Consider the following 19,468-nt stretch of genomic DNA (forward strand, 5'->3'; position numbering starts at 1 on the left):
TCTTTTTGGTAAGGGAGGTTCACCACTCTTCCATGTTTTCTCCATGTGAGGATAATGGCTCTCCCTATGGTTCGCTGGAATCCTCAAGCTTTAGAAATGACTTTTGTAATCCTTTTCAGGCTGATGGAGGTCAATTTCTTTATTCCTTGACTGTTTTAGAGTTTCTTTGGATTGTGTAATTTTGTTGCAGCTTTTTTAGATATTTTGTCTGATTTGATTTTGTCAGGACAGATTCTGTGTAAGTGATTTCTTGATTGAACAGGTCAGGAGGTAAACAGGCTTGGGTGTGATCGGTGAAGATTAACCAAAAATTTTGATTAGCCGCAATTAATTCATGATTCAACAAGGGGGGGGGGCAATTACTTTTTCACACAGTGCCAGGTGAAAAGACAATATATATATATATATATATATATATATATATATATATGGAACTTGATTTACACGGTTTGATGATCTTAAACATTAAAGTGGGGAAACTATACGAAAATATCAGAATTTGAAATGGGGACCAATACCTTTTCACGGCACTGTAAAAAAAAAAAAAGTGCTGGCGTTGCATGGGCACGAAGCGAACAATCTGGCAATGAGTCAGCAGTGATCAAGAGAGCCCTAAATAGTTTGGCGTGGCTGACTCGCCGAGTGGGAAAACAATTGCCGATCACCTTGTTGACAAATGGCATCAAACTGTGACATAATAGTTTGGTTTTTGATGGAATAAATGTGCCACAAAAAGACAATGATGCCAGATCTGATGATTTTGTCATGTTTTTACGCAACATTGTTCCAAGACAAGACACAATAGAGCTATTCCAATTTATTTCCTCGGGTTACAGTAGTGTGCAGACATCCAGCTTCATACAACGTGTGCGATCAGACTACAGTGATGCAAAGTTGCAAACCATATTTTGTTCACGTAAATTTAAATAAATGCATCAAATCATGTCGCCACAAACATTTACATAAGGCGAAAAGCACCTGAAGAGGTATAACTATGCATTTAAATTGCAAACAACCATGGAAGAAAACAAGTGGGAAAAAAAAAAAAAAACAGAAAATCTTGATGTTAAAAAGTGGATCACAGTAAAAAGAAAACATTTGGAGAAAAATGTTGTTTACTGGACAATCTGAACGGTATACAGCTATGTAGTAAGTTGCTCAAAAATGTCTTGCTTTTGTTGCTGAACTTTTCAGCTCATTTCCTCTTACATACAAATTGAATAAAGAAAAGGCAAATTACATTTGACTGCTGTCAGTGAGCTATGAGATTTAAGACACAGGACAACACGATAGATGTGAATCTATTACTATTAGCGCGAGGTATTATTGTTTTTGTTGTTGTTGTCTATTAGCATGATTGAAACATAAAAACTCAACAACCATCCATTTTCTTTACCGCTTCTCCCCACGCAGGTTGCGGGCGTGTTGGAGCCCATCCCAGCTACCTTCGGGCGAGCGGCGGGGTACACCCTGAACTGGTCGCCAGCCAATCGCAGGGCACATATAAACAAACAACCATTCGCACTCACACTCACACCGACGGGCAATTTAGAGTCTTCAGTCAACGTACCGTGCGTGTTTTTGGGTTGTGGGAGGAAACATGCAAACTCCACACAGGCGAGGCCGGGATTTGAACCCCGGTCCTCAGAACTGTGAGGCAGATGTGCTAACCAGTCGGCCACTCAACAACCAATTAAAACTTTGTGGAGGGATGGAATCTGTGCTGCGCAAGGATCCAAACACAAATGGTATTTTCGATTTGCACCTTTCCAGTCCTGTGTGGCCCTTAAGTGACAAACTTTTATATTGTACTCATCTCGCATAAAGAAGTGTTAAGAGCTTTGTTATATTCGATCAGTTCAGATTTGCATGTGCAGCACGCAACAGCAGAAAACTTGCACTGCCCTCCACAATTGCCTCCCGGTGGGGTCAACATCCGCCATCCAAGACGTTCCAGGAAAACAAATGCAGGCTAGTCCTCTCCGAGTTTTTGCGTGACACATTTGATGCGAATATTTTCTCGAAGGTTGCGGAGACGCGCACTGCGACTCGTGATTTCCTCCACGTAGGATTTGGGGAACCAGCCGCGTTCCCCGTCTGACAGCCGGATGCCTTCCACCCACCCTAAAAGAAAGAGCACTTCTTTAAGTGTCAGGAGGAGGGAATAATTATTGCTGCCCATTCTTCATTTTTTTAAGAGTTTGATCACGTCTAAAGAAAGAAACAATATTTAAGGATGTTTACTTCCTCTGGAAATAGACATAAACCAGTCAAAAATGCATTTTGTAAAAGAAACTGAGCGCAGAAAATTTGAGCATTTGATCCCCAAAAACTCAGCTAGAATTCTGGCTCCCACAGACTGATTGGGGCACATGAAACAAGGTTTTCTGGGACATGATTGTAGACCTGCGCAAGGCTGCAATGGGTTACATAACCATCAGCAAAATGCTTGCTGATTGGCGAGCTTTTGCAGGAGCATGTTGACATGTTGTACCTGCAGTTTTACATTTTTTGACAAAGGGAGGTATTTCAAACAGTTTTCTCACCGTCGCTGGTGATGGTCTTGGCATGAAGAATGTCCGCCTTCTCCAGCGTTAACTCATCATGCTCTTGTGCCTGATAGCTTCTAATGCACTGGACCTGAGATATGTCTGAGAGGAGAAGATAGGGAAATTCCACATCGGTGCTCACGCTTCGCAGCGACTCTCCCAGATGTGTACTCACCATCGTTCTCACTGGCTTGCTCGATGTCTTCGCGAGGATTGGATAGAAACATGGCTGCAATCCATCGCTGCTTCCCGCTCCTTGGTGCACACAAATTTAACACGACTTAGAGAACGTTTTTAGTGAAAGCATCCGGTTACGCTCGTGCTGGATGAGTGAATATGTACGCACTCAGTGTTCGATTTGAGCAGGATCTGATGTTTGAGCTGTTGTCCGTCACACAACTGAAGGTGGAAGATGAAGCCCGAGATTCCCTTCAGCTTCTGACTCAAATCTTTCACTTTTAGCTCTCCTATTTTGGCGTGGACAAACACCAAGAACTTCCATGTGCTGCAACATAACCCCGTACAAAGTTGTGTAAATGAATTATATCGATCATTTTTTTATTATTTCGTTGTATTCTCAATCGGTTTTTGGATTACAACCAGGGAAAAAAAAGATTCCCCTCATCTGGCAAAGGCCTTCCATTAGGGGTAACCTTGGAAAAATAAATAAAGTGCCCTAGTGGTGACATACTCTTTCCTCCTGGACAGCAGGAGGCAGTCGTTAAACAAGTGCAAGTACACCGGCTTGGTGGGCAACTTGAACTTGGATCCAGAAATACTCATGGTCTGCGTGTCCACCTCCAGAAGTTCACCGTGCTTCACCAGCCAACGAGACTGAGAAATCAGAGGAAATATCTAGAAAGAAAGGAATTTTGTGTCAACGTATCTGTAAAATGTAAATAAATGTCTTGTATGTTTGACACACCATGGAGAAGAGTGTTGTTAGCAACCCCGCCAAATTTGAAAGATTTAAAAAAATCGGCTTCAGAATTGTGAAAAATCAAACTATTGTCACCGCTCCCAAATGCTGCGGGCGTGTCCGCTGAATGCGCTGAAACCCCGCCCTCCTCTACTGTCGACTGTCAATAAAACACCATTACTATGAACTGAAAAAATAAAAGCTACCTCGTCTAGGCCAATTTTAGGGGGCTTCAGCCTTTTGGCGAAGGTTTATAGCCCTAGCCGCCCCTAAAACCAATCTTCAGCCCCCCTACAAAAATATTGGGCTTGACAAAATGCCCGCCAATTACGTTTTGGGAAAGAATAAATTGCTTGACCTCCCCCAGCCCCCATTTCTTGCTATGGCACTACATTCAATCACGCTGTCACTCGTTTGTTTTGGTTTTTTCCCCCTTCTTTTGTGAGTGAAGTTTGTTATTTAGTCTTTAGGCTTAGTTCATTTCTAGGTAGTACAAGTCTGAGTCCAAACCATCATGTCATCAGTCCGTAGTTCTCGTAGTTATCGCTATGCACACAGGAAGTCCGGCAACCTGTTTTCCTGTTTGGTCACGTGATAGTCTACCTAACATTGTTCTTATCTACCGCTCAGTAATATTGCGCCAGATAACCACTGATGCAAACCGAGGCGCTCACGTTCTTTTACAGAAGGGGGAGGGGGCACTCATGCCGGGCGTCCAAGTGCGTCACCCAAAAGGTCTGCAACCCTACCTGTATAATGGTGAAAAACAGTTTAACGCTATATTTCCACAATTTGGTAGTTGGCCAACATACTTGTCAGTCTTTGCTCGTGTTTTCAACGATTATCTTCAAACATGTATTTAGAAACAAATCTCTGAAGTCACGTTACAGGGTTTTTAAAGACTCTAAAAGAAGACGGAGGCATTCAACAGACGTGTCACCTTGCCCTCAAAATGAATTTTCTTATTCAGGTGGATGAGTTCCTCCATCCTTTTCATGGACTGCACGCTAGAGTTGCACTCTTTTATGATCTAAGACAAGACAGTAAGCAGAGTTAGAATTGTCCGCTAACCTTTTAGAATGATAGCAAGTACCTTTTTTAGCTCATTGAAAGCCTTCGTCGCAGTGTCCTCATCTCTGGATCCTGGGGTGGTCCTCTTTAGGATGTTCTACAAACGTTTTTGCATTCTTTGAAACACATCCCATTAAAATCTCACATTGCATTTTGTTAGGAGAGAATTCCAATCTTCACCCATTCGTAATTCCCCGCGATTGGCTTTCAAGTACAATTATCAAGTGCGTTCCGTACCTCCACCAGCATTTTCAGCCGAGTGATCCTCTGGAATGGAAGGATGAGAAATGAGGACAGAGGCAGTCGTTGGCAGACGCTGTCCTCCTCCAGACGGGTCAAGGCGGCGGGAAAACGAGCTTTGTCCTGCCTGACGACAGAAGATGGGAAATGTTGAAATTATTCTTTGAAAAATTGAGTTGAACCCTAATGGATGCACAACACAAGCACAATAGGGTCCAAAATTACCTGCATTAGTTTTTTATATTTTGGAGGGGGGGGGGACAGAATGCTTGAATACTCAAAGTAGACATTAAATATCTTGCTTTTGATTACAGCAGATCAATATTTGTGTTGTGTTGCCTTTTATACTTTACTGAACAAAACTATTACTCTAAACTACTTTGAAATTTCTACACCAGGTTTACAGACATGGGTCAAAAAGGATGTGTGACTTCAAATGTAATAATAATGCATTATAAAACACTGAATTATGAAATGACTTTTTGCAAAGATGGATATCAATCAAACTTCCCCGAATCACTTTGGAGCTATGTTATGCATCAAAGGGAATATTTTTGCACTTCAGAAATTCTTTGGCTCGCTACAAGTTAAGTCATGCAGGTGTATAGGCACAACACCCCATGTCTACTAGAAAATGTATGTACAGCCAACAAGACGCAGGAATCATGTTTTTGCTCATGTCTTGTGTGTGTGTGTGTGTGTGTGCGCGCGTGTTTGTTATCAGAAAAAAACGACTGAAGTTATACCCTGGACTGGTCGCCAGCCAATCGCAGGGCGCATATAAACAACCAATCAATAATTGCGATATTACTGCTCATTCTGGCGTGTGCGCCTTGGTCGCGTGGGGACAGTATAATACGGACACTGTTATTGTTATTTTGTCTGTCTACGTGCAAGGCACGGCCGTATTGTGAGAAAAACGAGACAGGAGCAACAAGACGAAGGTCTACTCACAGGAGCCGCTGATAGGTCTGCTCTTGGTAAGCCTGGTTGGTTACGTAAGGTAAGTAGACCCTGCGCAGGGCCGGGCAGTGATTCAGAATGATGTCACACACGTCAAAACGCAGGATGTCTTCCTCCAGCCTGTGCTCCAAGTCCTGAAGGAACCTACGTGTAATCAAGAGCACTGGATTCACCCTGGTGACGGGCGACGTGCCCAAAGACACACGAGCGTCTCGTGACTTCACCTCTCGCTGACATCTTTGACTTCGGGCAGCTTGGAGAAGAGCCACTGCTTGTCCTGAGCTCCGAGACATTCGGAGAGCTCCTGCGACAACATGAAGTGATCCACGGCGATCGTCAAACTTCGGATGTACGAGGCCTCGGACGTCACCAGCTCAAACTTGGCCTGAAGGGAGGAGGAACGGTCTATCAGCTCTCAGCAGTCCCAGGACACAGGTTTGTTTACGTGGGGCACCTCCTGTAATTTTCTCTGCTCGTTGCTGAAGTTGTCCAGCTGACCACTGGAGCGCACGTCCGGGATGTCCTGCCACAGGGCAAAAGCGGACCCTCGTGAGGAGCAAAAGGAGCTGGACGGAGACAGACTGGACGGAGACGGGGTCCCGTCGGAACCCTCGTCCCGGGGGCCCTCCTCCTCAGTGCCTTTGCCCCGTTGTCTTCGGATCTCTCTGTTAATGGCGACATCGCTGTATTCTTGATACAGGATGGCTACGGGAAACACAGAAACACGGTTCAAGTATCGGCTTTTGAACAGATGCAGAAGACGAGCGGTTGCGGAAAAGGGTAACTTACAACTCGGCAAGAACCTTGATAAGCGATTGGAACGAGCGACAGTGGGCAGTGTGAACAAGTCTTCCTCAATCGACCTCTTCCGCATTCTGTTGCCATCAATGTGAAGCCACATTCAATTGTCATACATGTTCTCCTTAGCTATTCCCGGAAAAACACACCTATTGTTCTCTTCGTATTTTTCTGATCTTTCTGGAACACCCCAAGATGAAAACTTTTCAGACTGAAAAAAAAAATCCCTTTTTTTACATTTGTTAAAACATTTTGACTCGGCAGTAGGACATGAGCAAAATCATCTGTGAAAAGAAAATCTTCTGCCAACTAATTTGATTTACAAGGAAGCACCGTGCCCATTCAAACACAACCAGAGACAGAAAGTGTGACCGACGAGGTGTCAATCGTCGCACTCATGGGCACACTAATAGCGGGCACACCGTGGGCTCACACTGACCTGTTACCTTGGGCTTCAGGAGCTTTGATGAAACTATGGCGGAATATCCTCCTCCGCAAAATAATTTTTTTTTTTAAAAACGCAAACAGGAGTGAACATAGCCGTTGCCTTTTAGAGGTGTTGAGACATCAGGCAGCCAAACGGATTCCGAAGCGATGCGGACTTTGCAACGTTTCTGCTCGACAGGTTCGTTTATCACGCCTTTTTGATTTTGAGTGGATTGTACATTCTACAGAATAAAACTTCAAACCGATAACGTTTAGTGCAAACATAATAGCAAAATCCATTACGAATAAGTTATGCTACCAAAGTAGCAGCCGTGGCTACCGTCTGCTTGTTTATAGAGCTAATGCTAGCTTATTATTGTTAGCGCTGACGTTTTGTGGAAGCTTGATTTGCGTTGAGAATCGCGCTCGTACAAGTTAGTGATGGTCGAGCCTTTGGTAAAAGACTCGAGAGGTTATTGATTACTCAAGTGAGGCCACATTTCTATCTTGCTTACACTTTTAACACAGCAAACTCCCCTTTAAACTGAGCTTCTCTGTGACATACAAAGATCTCTCAGTTGAGATGTGTCACTTTAACATAATTCCTTGACGCCAATTACTACTTTTCTACTAGCCAAGGTTTGGGCACCGTCTTGTAGCATGTCAGAGCGTTACAGAAAGAACAAAAATATGCGAATAGTTTTTCAGTGAATAGCTGAGGATTGATGTTATATTCAAAAATGTTGTAGCTGAGTTACACGTTCTTCATACGTTTGTTACAGACAGGTTATGAGAAATAATAAGCAGATATTCCAATGCAAATATGCCTGTTTTCCGTGCTGAAATATTCACCCAAGTTTGCTGCTCCACCAATGCGTTGGCACTCCACTGTCACTGCTGGGCAGCGGTGGTGCAGGACCTACAGGACTGTGGGGGGCGCTGTCACTGGAGCCTCCTGAGCTGCGTTGCTTTGTGTTGGACTTATCTAGAGACGGTTATACATAAGTAGTGCAGGTGGATCGAGATGCCTGCTACCAAAAGTGGGCATTCTGGACATAGGCATAGCTGGCCCACACTTCCGTGGGGGCCTAAGCATAATCGCATTTGTGGGACGTCTATTTTTGCCAGTGATATGGATTATTGATCATTCATACACCTACTATAAACTCAATGCAGTGGGGTTACACTTTCTTTAGAGAAAGACGTCAGGGGATGGGGTGGGGAGTGAGGCTACGTTCAAATCTTGCTAGCAGTCTGCAAACTGCATACTCTACCTTTGAAGTTCAATGAATCAATTCATTAAACCTTCCAGATTGATGAGTTTTGCACTGGTTCAGTTTCCTTTTACAGTGAACCAAAACTATTCTATATCCTTATTGTATTGATTATCTTTATTTGATACTAGTTTTAATTGATGATTCGTTTTTTATTTCGTGTCTCATGTCATGTAACCTCGACAAGGTTACTAATACTCACTGTCTGGACTCAAACTGCTTGAACCCTGTCGGTCCCTGGAGGCGACTCGGGCCGACAGTGACTTTCCCAGCTTCAAGGTGAAGGAATTCTTTCTTTGGGACAGCTGGAGTCTGGAAATCAGTTCTGAGGCAGAGAAACGCCGCCGCTCTTGGTCTTCTTGGCGACTGCGTGGCACAATGCTGCCCCCCGTTGCCATCGTTGACGTGTACAGACTGTCTTCTCTCACACCCGGTAGCGAGTCCTCAAAAATCTGCAGCCGTTCTGTAGGTAGATAGGGAATATCATCCGGACTGAGGTTCTGAAGGTCCGGAATAACATCTGTAGACAAAGGACTGGCGTTGGTCTCTTGTGAGGATTGTCCACTGAGATCCTCCTCCAGGAGAGATGCACAGGTTTCAGGAGAGAGGAAGTCTGCATCCAGGACGGGACTGCTGAGAGAGTCGTCACTGAGGCTGTCTGAAGAATAAACCTGAATCCTACGGCCTGGAAACAACAAGACTTGTAACTTATAATGTTAGACTAGATAGCTAACATCTGTGGAGCGTTAAAGCAAGAGAACACTCACGGATGGACTTCTCTTTAAGCGAACCTTGGGATGTTCGCCTCTGCGGTTGGTAGTCCAAGCTCTGAAACTCCGGCCCTTCGGGTGGGGATGGAGAGCAAAGTATCTGAGAGTCCCAGGAGTCTATGTTTGTGTAGAGTGAGGACAGCGGGAAGGACAAAGGGAGACTAGGTACACAGTCAGGACGATACCCTGATGTGAAACTTGGTGCTCCTCCATCAGTCTGTTCCAGTGAAGACGTCCTACGACCACTTTGGCTTTCAATGTCGGCCTTACTAGTACGACAAGAGTTTGAAGTCAACGGTTCATCCTCCTTGGCCGCTCCGTGGTAACTTTTGGCACAGTCAGTAAGTTCACTCTGCGAGTGCTTCAAAGTGTCGAGGAGTGGGGCATACGTGCCGCATTGTTGGTCAGAAGGAGAGGTGTGCCCATTTAGCTTAGAATTTGCCGGTGACTGACAATCGATGAAGGCCAACGTCTCTTGCTGGCACACGGCCACATGTTTGTGGTGACACGGGCGGGGGAGAGGCTCATCGTCCTGGGGGCCAGCGATCACAGCCGCCGACTCAGCCGGGCTGGCGAGCCACATGCTGGGACAGTCTCCTCTGCAGTGCAAAGTGTGATGGTGGGGCTGGAAATCAGGAAACGGAGAGAGTCCATACCCAGGAAGCATGGCTGCTCAAACACACTGGCGCTGAGGGAGAGAGACAGCAAATCTATCAGAATTTGGAGCACTCAGATTCTTCAAGACATCCGATACTATATGTCTGTGTAGATTCTCAGTCGTCCAGGTCATGGTAATTCGCAAAGGTTGAATCAAGGCAACATGACTGTTCTTGTTTGTTGAAGACGTTTCACCGTTAAGCCAAAAATCTTCTTCAGTTCTAAAATTGTAGGTGTGGAGTCTCCCTAGCTATGCCTTGGTGAGTGTGTTCCTAGGGGTTGGTCAACAATAGTTTTTTGTTTTGTTTTTGCCCAGTGTGGTTGGTGAATCAAAACCAACAGCTCGAAGGTTGACTGAAAACTAAATTGTTCAATTTGTGTTTCTGTGTGATTGACGGTACAGTATAAAAGATACACAAAATTACACAAACACTACCTGTTATACTATCACACACGGAAACCAGTTTCATTAATTATTCCGAGCGACAATGGAAACCAATATTCGAGGGTCTATCCTAGCTGACTTTGGTCGAGAGGAGGGGTACAACGTAGACTGGGGCACATACAGATAAACAACCATTCACACTCACAAATCAGTCTTCAATGAATCTTAAGCGTGATTTTGCAATGTGCGAGGAAGCCGAATTACCTGAAGAAAACCCACACAGGCACAGCAAAGCATGCAAACTCTACTAAGGAGAGCCTGAACCAAGATTTGAGCCCAGGAACTCTTGACTGTGAGGTAGACGTGCTATGTCGCCATTCTGCCCGGTTCAACTCAAGTATTGAGTTGACTTGAGTTCACTGCCGCCAGACTGTGCTCGTATCCCACGTTTGTGCTCTCAAGTCAAAACAAAACTCGGCCAAATGATGGCTTGTATCTCGAAAAGCTCGTCGAAAGTCGGGTCACTCCGTCGTATTTGTATTCTGAATCACGATTGTAAAACATTCAAATGTAGTCGCCTGCAGCAGCGGAGACAGGAAATGAGAGATTTCAACTTCCTCTTTGTGGAAGCGCACGTGTTGTCAATGTGCAGCTGTTGGAAGGCCACACCTGTTCTAGTCGAGGCAGCCAGGACCGTCCGCCTTCTCTCTCTCTGCAACCGCGCCGCCCCACGCACACACACGGTAGGTAGGTAGTTCGCACAAATGGTTATGTGTTCCCAGACAAAGGGTGTCTTTATGCGTGTTCGAGCCTGGCTGACACCTGAGAGTCTGCGGGAAGCGCTTGCACTGATCCACTCAAACGGCGCAGCCGCTGGGCTGTAGACACGAGTTCGAGCCTATGCTGCATCATTGATTTTTTTTTTAACATGTATTTTCTATTCAACCAGGTTTTTCTCATTCAGATTAAAAACGAGAGACCTGACCAGGACCGGCAGCGACCAAACCACAAAGTTACAGACATACAAAGAAGGACAATGTCCAATTTATAAAGCGCGACATTTTGGATCCAACCATCTATGTGTCACATTTAGGAAGTCACTGTTCAAGCAGCTGAGCTAAAACAACATTCTGAAGAATCTGCTTCCATTTCTTCATTTTAGATGTAAAAACATTTAAGGGCACCGGTTCCAAAACAGATTCCAGGTTGAGGGTGCAGAGTACCCAAAAAGCCCTTCTCCCACTTTCTCTCCGAGCGTTTGGAACATAGAGCATGAAGACGTCCTGAGTACGCAACAAATAATCAATGGCCAGCAAACACATTTTTGGATACAACCCAAACAGTATTTTTATGTGCGCACGTCATCAAGTTTCTCAGACGTCCCGGAAACGGCATCAGATGATCGGATTCCACCTGCGCATTCCACACGGTCCAGGTATCAAATCACGGCATTAGAAATCCAATTCCTGAGAATCCAATTCCTATCAGGCTGGTATTTGGGACTTTTTGTCCTGTAATTTCACTTTAGCTGCTCAGGCACTCATGTGGTCTGCATGGGGCAGGCGGGGTGCGCATGGCAATTGCGCATGACTCCGTGGCTGACTCCAAGCCAGAGCTTGAAATAAAAATTGTCATATGACAGCTCCGCATAGTATGAGATTTTCCTACGGCTTCACAGCACAGAGAGAGGACACAGTCTTAAGGAAACCCTCAGACGCGGAAGAGTCCATATTGGAATGTGCTGTAGTGACCGAGTTTTTAAAAAAATGCCGGAGTTCATGTTCAGGTGCATCCATGGTTTCTAGGTCAAGTTCTTCGTTTATGGCTCGTGCAGGGAAGTCGTTGTCTTTCCTGCATTTGGAATGAGTTATTGCTTGACGGACAAGTCGCAAAACTATGGCAGATGTCACTTGAAAAAGAACCTTTTCCAACTTCCTTTTGCATTTCTCTACATTGCTTCCTTAGTGCTGTAATGAGACGAGAAATTCATACGAAGGATTATTGGGCGGGGGATATATCATGTCCCATATTATTCAAATTAACTTTTTTTTTCTTGAGAATTTAATTCTCGTTTTTTCTTGTATCCCCTTTTTCTTGTATTTTCTTGTATTCTTGTACCCCCCCCCCATTTTTTCAAGGTGGCCTTTTTACTCAAAAGTCCTAAAGACTACCTAAATGTCTTTTTAACTTACTCTAAAAAGGGTTTATTGTTTTTCCAGCATATAATAAAAACATACTATAATATTCTTTCAAAAGAAACAAAGCACTGATTTGGAAGCGCGCGGCACAAAAAGGCACACCCAGTTTCCACCTTAATTACTGTTTATCATTTCATGGTTTGATATTTATGGCTTAGATGTGTTTTTTTTCCCCCCACAAATAGTTACTGTCATTTTGATTTTACTACTAAGTTAGCATAACGTGGTCATGAAGTGTGTTCCAACTTACTGTGGGTAGAAAATATCTACGCGCCCCAAATGCCAGGTTTTTGTGATCGAAAAAAATGAGAACAAGACAAATAATTTCTCAACTTTTTTTCCACCATTATTGTGACCTGTACAACTTGAGAATAATCAAAATGGATGTTTTTTTGTTGACAGTAAACAACTAAAATAATGTGATTTCCAAAGTGTGCCCACACGCTTATTACTGTGGATGTTTCCAGAATTACGTTGAAACTCATGTTCGATGGGAGTCAACACACACATGCCACCGTTTACAAGTCCACTGATTCACCCCAAATACATTTCAGCTGCTCTAGTAGGCTTTTCCAGAGATTTTCTTTCTTTCTTGCAAAAAAAAAAAAAAAAACGGAAGGTTTTGTGCTAACACCGAAAGGTATTCGGAACTGTTCATAATTCCTTCCTCCTTGACGATGGCCCCAGTTACAGCCCCAAAGCATGAGGCCACCATCACCATGCGTCACTGTAGGTACGGTGTTCTTTTCTTTTGATTTTCTTTTGATTTTTTCTTTGGTGATGAGCAGTGTTTGCGCCAAACATACCTTTGGGAATTACGGCCAAAAAGCTCAACCTGGCATTTGAACATGGGTGTGTAGACTTTTTATATCCAGTGCACATGCGTATTGTATTCAGCATATGCCACCGAAACCAACTGCACTCTTTAATGTTTTATTTGTGAAATACGTATCTCTCATTGGAGGATTCCGTCGATGCTGTGGTATTCAGGGTCGTATTGCGCGCCAGCAAATTTAAAGCACTATGTAATAATGAATAATTTAACCTGAACGTAATCGATAGGGAAAGCAGGATGTCTCTCAAAGCTGGAGCAACCCCAGATAGTGTATGCTACTTGAGTAGTCTTATCATTGGTGGGCCAGCCGGGACACGGCACGGTGGCTCGAGCCACTCACAGTGTGGTGAGAGGTGCTGGTGTGTGTGCGTGTTGTGTGTGCGTGTGAGATCACAGCAGTCCACTAATTACATCGTCTGCACACACACGCCCGCACACGAAAGCGCACACACGCCGACACCACTCATTCACCAGCACACGTGTGGGGAAAGACTTCTTGTGGGATTTCCCCAACAACGTGTATATTGGATTATTCATTTATTTATTTTGTATTTTTTTGGTCCAATCAGCTTTCAGCTTTTGTGTGTTGCCATGTCAATCGAACCTTCGGAAGCAGTAGTGCTGGTCGATATAAAGTTCTAAATATTGTTTCGATGGTGTTCCTGGCACAATTGCAAAATTCTATACAGTATATTTGTGGTTTTGTATGCTGTTGACTGTTTCTATAATTGGCGTGGTAGTGTGATGTGGATTCAGTTTAGTTAAGTACCCACTGAAGGCCCACGTACCAAATGCACGGCCTGCCACTGTCCACATTATGTTTAATGTACAGTCGAGTCTGAGAAACATTTACATACGGGGCTGTATTTTCGTGACTGGCGTAAATCCAGCACTGCGCTCGGGGGTCGATACATTGTGCAGCCTCAGCGAATGTACTCAAAACCCTCCCAGACACCAGTAACATACACGAGACGCGATCCGTTCGAGACTGCAAGGGACGAGACGTACACAGGAAGGATGCGGGGGGGCGGGGGCAACAGAAATTGACGACAGCCCTGAAAAAAACGGCGACCATCTCACAAGTAAACGCCAAGAAGACAGTCTGGAACTTTGCCGCCTCCCCCCTAAACCACCGCCCTCCACAAGATTGGCTCTTCTTCTGCCGTAACAAATCTGCTCTCATGTGACAAACAAAAGCAACGAGGAGCTTTTGGCAAGCGAACATCATCCGAATCATGACGCAATGTGTCCAAAAATCCAACAGTCGGGCATCCCGTCAAATAGTGAGATTTGGGGGAAAAAAAAAAAAAAAAGTCACGACACGTCGGCAAATGAAGACAAAAAAACCAAACGCGTTGTTCATGTTAAACTGCTATCAAAATGCTAACATAAGGCCAAAAACAACAATTTTGCCATTTGAAACTACTTCCATTGATGTGCGCTGCTCTAGTTTACAATGGAAATAAAAAGTCTACACACCCCTGTTTAAAAAAAATAAATACAAAATTATACCAAAATAAATCATTTCAATACTTTTCAACTGCGATACCTTTTGTATTTAATCCCTTCGAGAGAGGAAATAAAAAAGTAAACGACTCCAAAATTGTGTGTGAAGAAGTGCGCACACCCGCTTGTGTCTGGGATGTGGCTTGTGTTCAGAATGAATCAATCACACTCAACCTCATGCTAAATGGGAGTCAGCATTTAAAAAGCCTCGGATTCACACCAGATAAAGTTCCAAATAGTTTATGGGACTAATAGTGGAAAGGACTCTTTATAACTCACCATTTACTGTACATTAGAATCAAACTTTTGAATGTCTTTGGAGCCTCATTTAATATCGTTGATCCTTGACTTTCCCCATGCGTTGGTGTTTGTTTGTACAAAGTTAATTAAGACAAATGTAGTGATTTGTCAAAGCTTTACAGAGACCGAATAACTCATTTTTGCATGAATTCAGTTTTTGGAGTGTGTACGTTTTGTTGTTGTTGTTGTTGTTGTTTTAGCGTTTCCTGGCACTTTGGACTCAGCCTTTTTATGATGTGGACAGGTCGGGACACGTCGTTTTTTTTTCACGAAGGCACCTAACAAAGTGACCATCCAGCAAGTAGTGCCTCAAAACTAAGCTCACCTGAGTAAAGCCATGGAGGACACAGATACGTACAGCGACCTGCTTTGTGTGTGTGTTCGGACGGAACATTTTGCTGCAAACACAAAGACGCACTGAATTTTTTCTGAACACACAGGTGTGCGCAGCCATTGCCTCGGGCTTCCGCATTTGCACGCCCGCCGCTTTAAGCGGCTCAAGCGTGCCAAATGTTCTCAGCCGCGCAGAAGAAATTAATGCCTGAAAAGATTGGACTTATCCTGTGACGAATCAAACGCATCAATCAACGTCATTATTAGCGCAATGCACAACTGGGTGGTCCTTTTAACAGTCCAACTTTTTCATGTCAAGTTCATGTGCAATTTCAAGGGCCTCCTCCTCTTCCCCCCCCCAGTAGATAAGACCCTCAGATACTCTCAGACACTTTTTCACATTCCCAAGATGACTTAGACCCACATTCCTTACAAATGGACTGCAAAGCCACGGCCGGAGACAGTCGAAGAAACGCAACTGTACGAGTGCACACAGGTCGCTATTAGAGACGGCTGGGACCAGGAATACTGAGGTCACATGCTCTAAAACGAAGAACAAAACAAGGAAAGGGACGCATTATCCTCTAAAATGTGTCTCTTACACACACACACACACAGTGTTTGAGTGACAGGTCATCTCTCGACAGTTGTGGCGGAAGAAGGCCTTTTGCTTCTGCATGTGTCAGCAGTGGTGGGCAGTAAAAAAAAAGCACAAAGTACAAATGCCGTGTTACTGCACTGTAAGTAGATTTCTATATTTTTAAATCTTTAAATCCGCTAGTTTAATGCTCATACATGATGCGAAACGCCATAGAAGGGCTAACGAGGGGTTGATTTTTAATCCATTGAAAGCTCCTGGACTCAAGTTGGGACATTGCGAGTCCTTTTCAACCTACAGTGTATTCAATTGACTACACTGCATAGACAAGATATTTAATGTTCAAACTGATAAACTTCTTCTTTTTTTTTACAAATCTTGACTCATTTTGGATTTGATGCCTGCAACACGTTGGAAAAGAGCTAGGACAGGGGCATGTTTCCCACTGTGTCACATCACCTTTCCTTTTAACAAAACTCAACAAGCGTTTGGGAACTGAGGACACAAATTGTTGAAGCTTTGTAGGTGGAATTTTTCTCCATTCTTGTTTGATGTCCAACTTCGGTTGCTCAACGGTCCGGGGTCTCCGTTGGGGTATTTTGCGCTTCGTAATGCGCCTCACACATTTTCAGTGGGAGACAGGTCTGGACTGCTGGCACTCTTTTACGACCCAGCCACACTGTTGTAACACGTGGTAGAAGGTGGCTTGGCATAGTCTTGCTGAAATAAGAAGGGGCGTCCCTGCAAAAGACCTTGCTTGGATGGCAGCATATGTTGCCGTTGGACTATTTGCTCACACAGTTGTTTTCAAAGTGGTGAACCTCCTTTCTTGTGAAAAATTGAGCCTTTCTGGGAAGCTCCTTTTTCACCCGTAACACTCATGACACTCACCTGTTCACCTGTGGAATGTTCCATACAGGTGTTTTTTGAGAATTCCTCAACTTTCCCAGTCTTTTGTTGCCCCGATCCCAGCTTTTTGGGAACGTGTTGGAGGCATCGAATTCATCATGAGTGATTATTTGCCAATAAAGATGATCAGTTTAAACATACTGTATACATATACTGTATTGTCTTCGTAGCGTATTCAATTGAATATAGGTTGAAAGGTTGCATTTTACACAACGACCAACCGTTATTGTACAAGACACCCGCAGCCATGGGCCAGCTACACTGAAAATCATTATCTCAGAGACTACTGCAGTAACGCACACACACATTTGACATGAAAGAACATTTAGTCGTCACCTCAGTTTAGCCTCTCATGGCAGACTGTCGATGAGCGACAGTGGCCAAAGTGTTCAATTGTGCACCCGAACCTGTTGAATGTGCCTTCGCAAGCCGATCCGTCTCCTCCTGAAAGCCTGCAGGTGAGACGCAAAAGTCGCGCGTTGAATATCGGAGAAGCTCGGAGCCGTGTACAGTTTGCAACACGAGCTCGCGTGCAACATGAACATACCCCAGACATGCGCTTACCTGCCCCCGCTGTGCAACAACTCCTTCTTCTCACACAATATTATTATTACGATTATTATTATTATTATTAACAGGGAATCTAACGCTGCCTTAAACAAGCTCGATGTTTCGCGATAGTGCCGTGCAGAAAGTCAACACGAGCTGTTGACGACGCAAAACAGACAGCTTGACTCAATCTACACTGAACACGGCACACTGGACATTTCTGCGCAAGTGGAGTCAGTGCACAATCTGCAAGTAAAAACACTGCAATGCATGTGATACGTAAAAAGTGTAGTTGTCGCTGGAGGTCTGGCCAAATACCGCGGTGCCTTGGCCTTGGTGTTTCATTCGTCCCGCAGTACGGTCATGATGTAATGAAATGGAATGTAAAAAAGGAAACCGTTTTGACAACATTTTGCGCGTCAATTCAATTGACATCGTGCTGCTCCTTCTGGTGCGTGCACCTTGGCCACCTGGGGGCAGTATAAAATAGACTTACGAGTATACTGCACATGATTACAGAATCGCGACGTGCGTGGTGTCCTGTGTCAAGCTTATCAGAGCACATCACACACGATAAGACCAAAAGTGTTAAATGCCTCATGTATCATCTTTCGGCGCAGAAACTGTCACAACAACAACAACAAAATTCTTTTAAGATTTGAAAAATCCTTATCCGTGTACGAGGCCTTAGTCGTTCTACGCAGAGGATGAAGAACATATCCCTGTGGGTATTCTATTATGCGTTGCTCCACCGTTTGTGTTCAAATACCCGTGAGTTAAAGTGTTAAAACGTCCCGACTATCGATGTGATCCGTGAGCATTTGTGCATCGTGCGCTAACATTAATCGAGCGAGTTTTAAGGTAGTTATTTTAAATGCAGAATGTGTAATTGTCTTTTCTTTTTTTTTTTTTTTACGTTTAGTCTGACAGTAAATTGTCCACTTCCTGCAAAACAACAGCTTGCTGTGAAGTCCACTGCTACCATACAGCACTTATCCAGGACAGGTTTGACAAATGTTCGCTTGCCAAGTCAAAACAAACAAAAAAAACCAACAAAATCGACCAAACGACTGTATTATTGTGATTTATTTTGTGAAAACGGCGACGGTAACGATGATGCAAGAATTTTGCAACCGTACCAGGCGTTGTCATACCTGAATTCCACATAAGACAAACGACATTGTATGTTGTTGTGTCGCTTTCGAATACCTGAAGGCGGCGAGCGGCCTAGCGTGGCCGTCGGTCAGACGCCGCCGGCGCCAACGTGACGGTCCGGCGGGCCGTTGAGGGCTCAGACCGAGGAGCTCCGTTGTCCATCGCTGCCTTGCGTTCCTCCCGCCTTCTGTCCTCTCCCCCTCCTCTCTTCTTTTGGAAACTCTTCTTCCTTCTCCTCTCGGTTGCTCGGAGAAGCAAAAAAAGAGGTCAGCGACTCGCAATGTAGATCTCCTGCCGACGTCTGTCTCTCTTCTCACTCCTTTCCCTTTCTTCCTTCCTTCACTCCCTCCCTCTCCCTCTCCCTCTCCCTCTCTCTCACTTTCAGCTCCTGTTGGCTACTTACTGGCTCTCATTTTCTCTCATTCCCCTCCGCCCCTCGCTCGCCCTCCCTCTGGGTATTGCTCGCAGCACCTGCCTGAGTACGACGAGACATTTGCATTGCTGAGCAAAGTTCACTTGCTTATATTTTACTTCATGTATGTATGAAGCAGGAGTGGGTAAAGTATGGCCCGGTGGCCTCGTTCTTTAATCCGCCCCGCGGGCCATTTACATTATCAAGAGACCACTTGAGAAACAGTTGTGCTATTCCATAAACCCAATTCCTGGGTTGTTTGTACTGGGTCAAATTTCTGGCTTATTTTTCTGAGAGTAACTGAATTGTTGGGTCACAGTATCCATTCATTTGGGTTGTACGGCTGATAATGTTAAGCCAATTCCTGGGTGGTTTGTGGTGGCTCAAATTTCTTCGGTTAATTTTCTGAGCATAACCAAATTGTTGGGTCAAATGAACCAATTGCTGAGTCATCGAATAACCACATTTTGTGAGTTATTTTGACCTAAACAGTTGGGTTATTCATTCAACCCAAAAAGTTGGCTCAAAAGAATTGATTGACACAAGTAGCGGTCGGGCCCTTTTTGACGCCGTAATTTGGTTAAAATGAACCCAAACTGTTTTTTAATTTGTGTCGCATTC

General features: G+C 44.3%; 1 protein-coding gene across 5 annotated transcripts; it reads right to left on the reverse strand.

Annotated features, from left to right (window-relative positions):
• Positions 1 to 812: 812 nt before the first annotated feature.
• On the reverse strand, positions 813 to 18,763 carry arhgef19 (Rho guanine nucleotide exchange factor (GEF) 19). 5 transcript variants are annotated; one of them, XM_061696372.1, is made up of 17 exons: positions 18,490 to 18,763; positions 17,139 to 17,183; positions 9,008 to 9,698; positions 8,443 to 8,925; positions 7,819 to 7,951; positions 6,532 to 6,617; positions 6,197 to 6,447; positions 5,967 to 6,127; positions 5,734 to 5,886; positions 4,777 to 4,906; positions 4,562 to 4,636; positions 4,409 to 4,498; positions 3,241 to 3,404; positions 2,896 to 3,054; positions 2,725 to 2,804; positions 2,547 to 2,651; positions 813 to 2,124 (listed from the first exon to the last, which is right to left on the reverse strand). In XM_061696372.1, the coding sequence occupies exons 3-17, from the start codon at positions 9,675 to 9,677 to the stop codon at positions 1,973 to 1,975; spliced, it is 2,892 nt and encodes a 963-aa protein (XP_061552356.1). In that variant the 5' UTR covers positions 9,678 to 9,698; positions 17,139 to 17,183; positions 18,490 to 18,763; the 3' UTR covers positions 813 to 1,972. The 5 variants fall into 5 exon arrangements, with proteins under 5 accessions (XP_061552356.1, XP_061552384.1, XP_061552348.1 ...); XM_061696400.1 differs by having other exon boundaries at positions 6,532 to 6,545; positions 17,068 to 17,183; XM_061696364.1 differs by having other exon boundaries at positions 17,068 to 17,183.
• Positions 18,764 to 19,468: the final 705 nt, after the last annotated feature.

Source organism: Phycodurus eques, chromosome 1, assembly GCF_024500275.1.
Source record: "Phycodurus eques isolate BA_2022a chromosome 1, UOR_Pequ_1.1, whole genome shotgun sequence".
Lineage (NCBI taxonomy): Eukaryota > Metazoa > Chordata > Actinopteri > Syngnathiformes > Syngnathidae > Phycodurus > Phycodurus eques.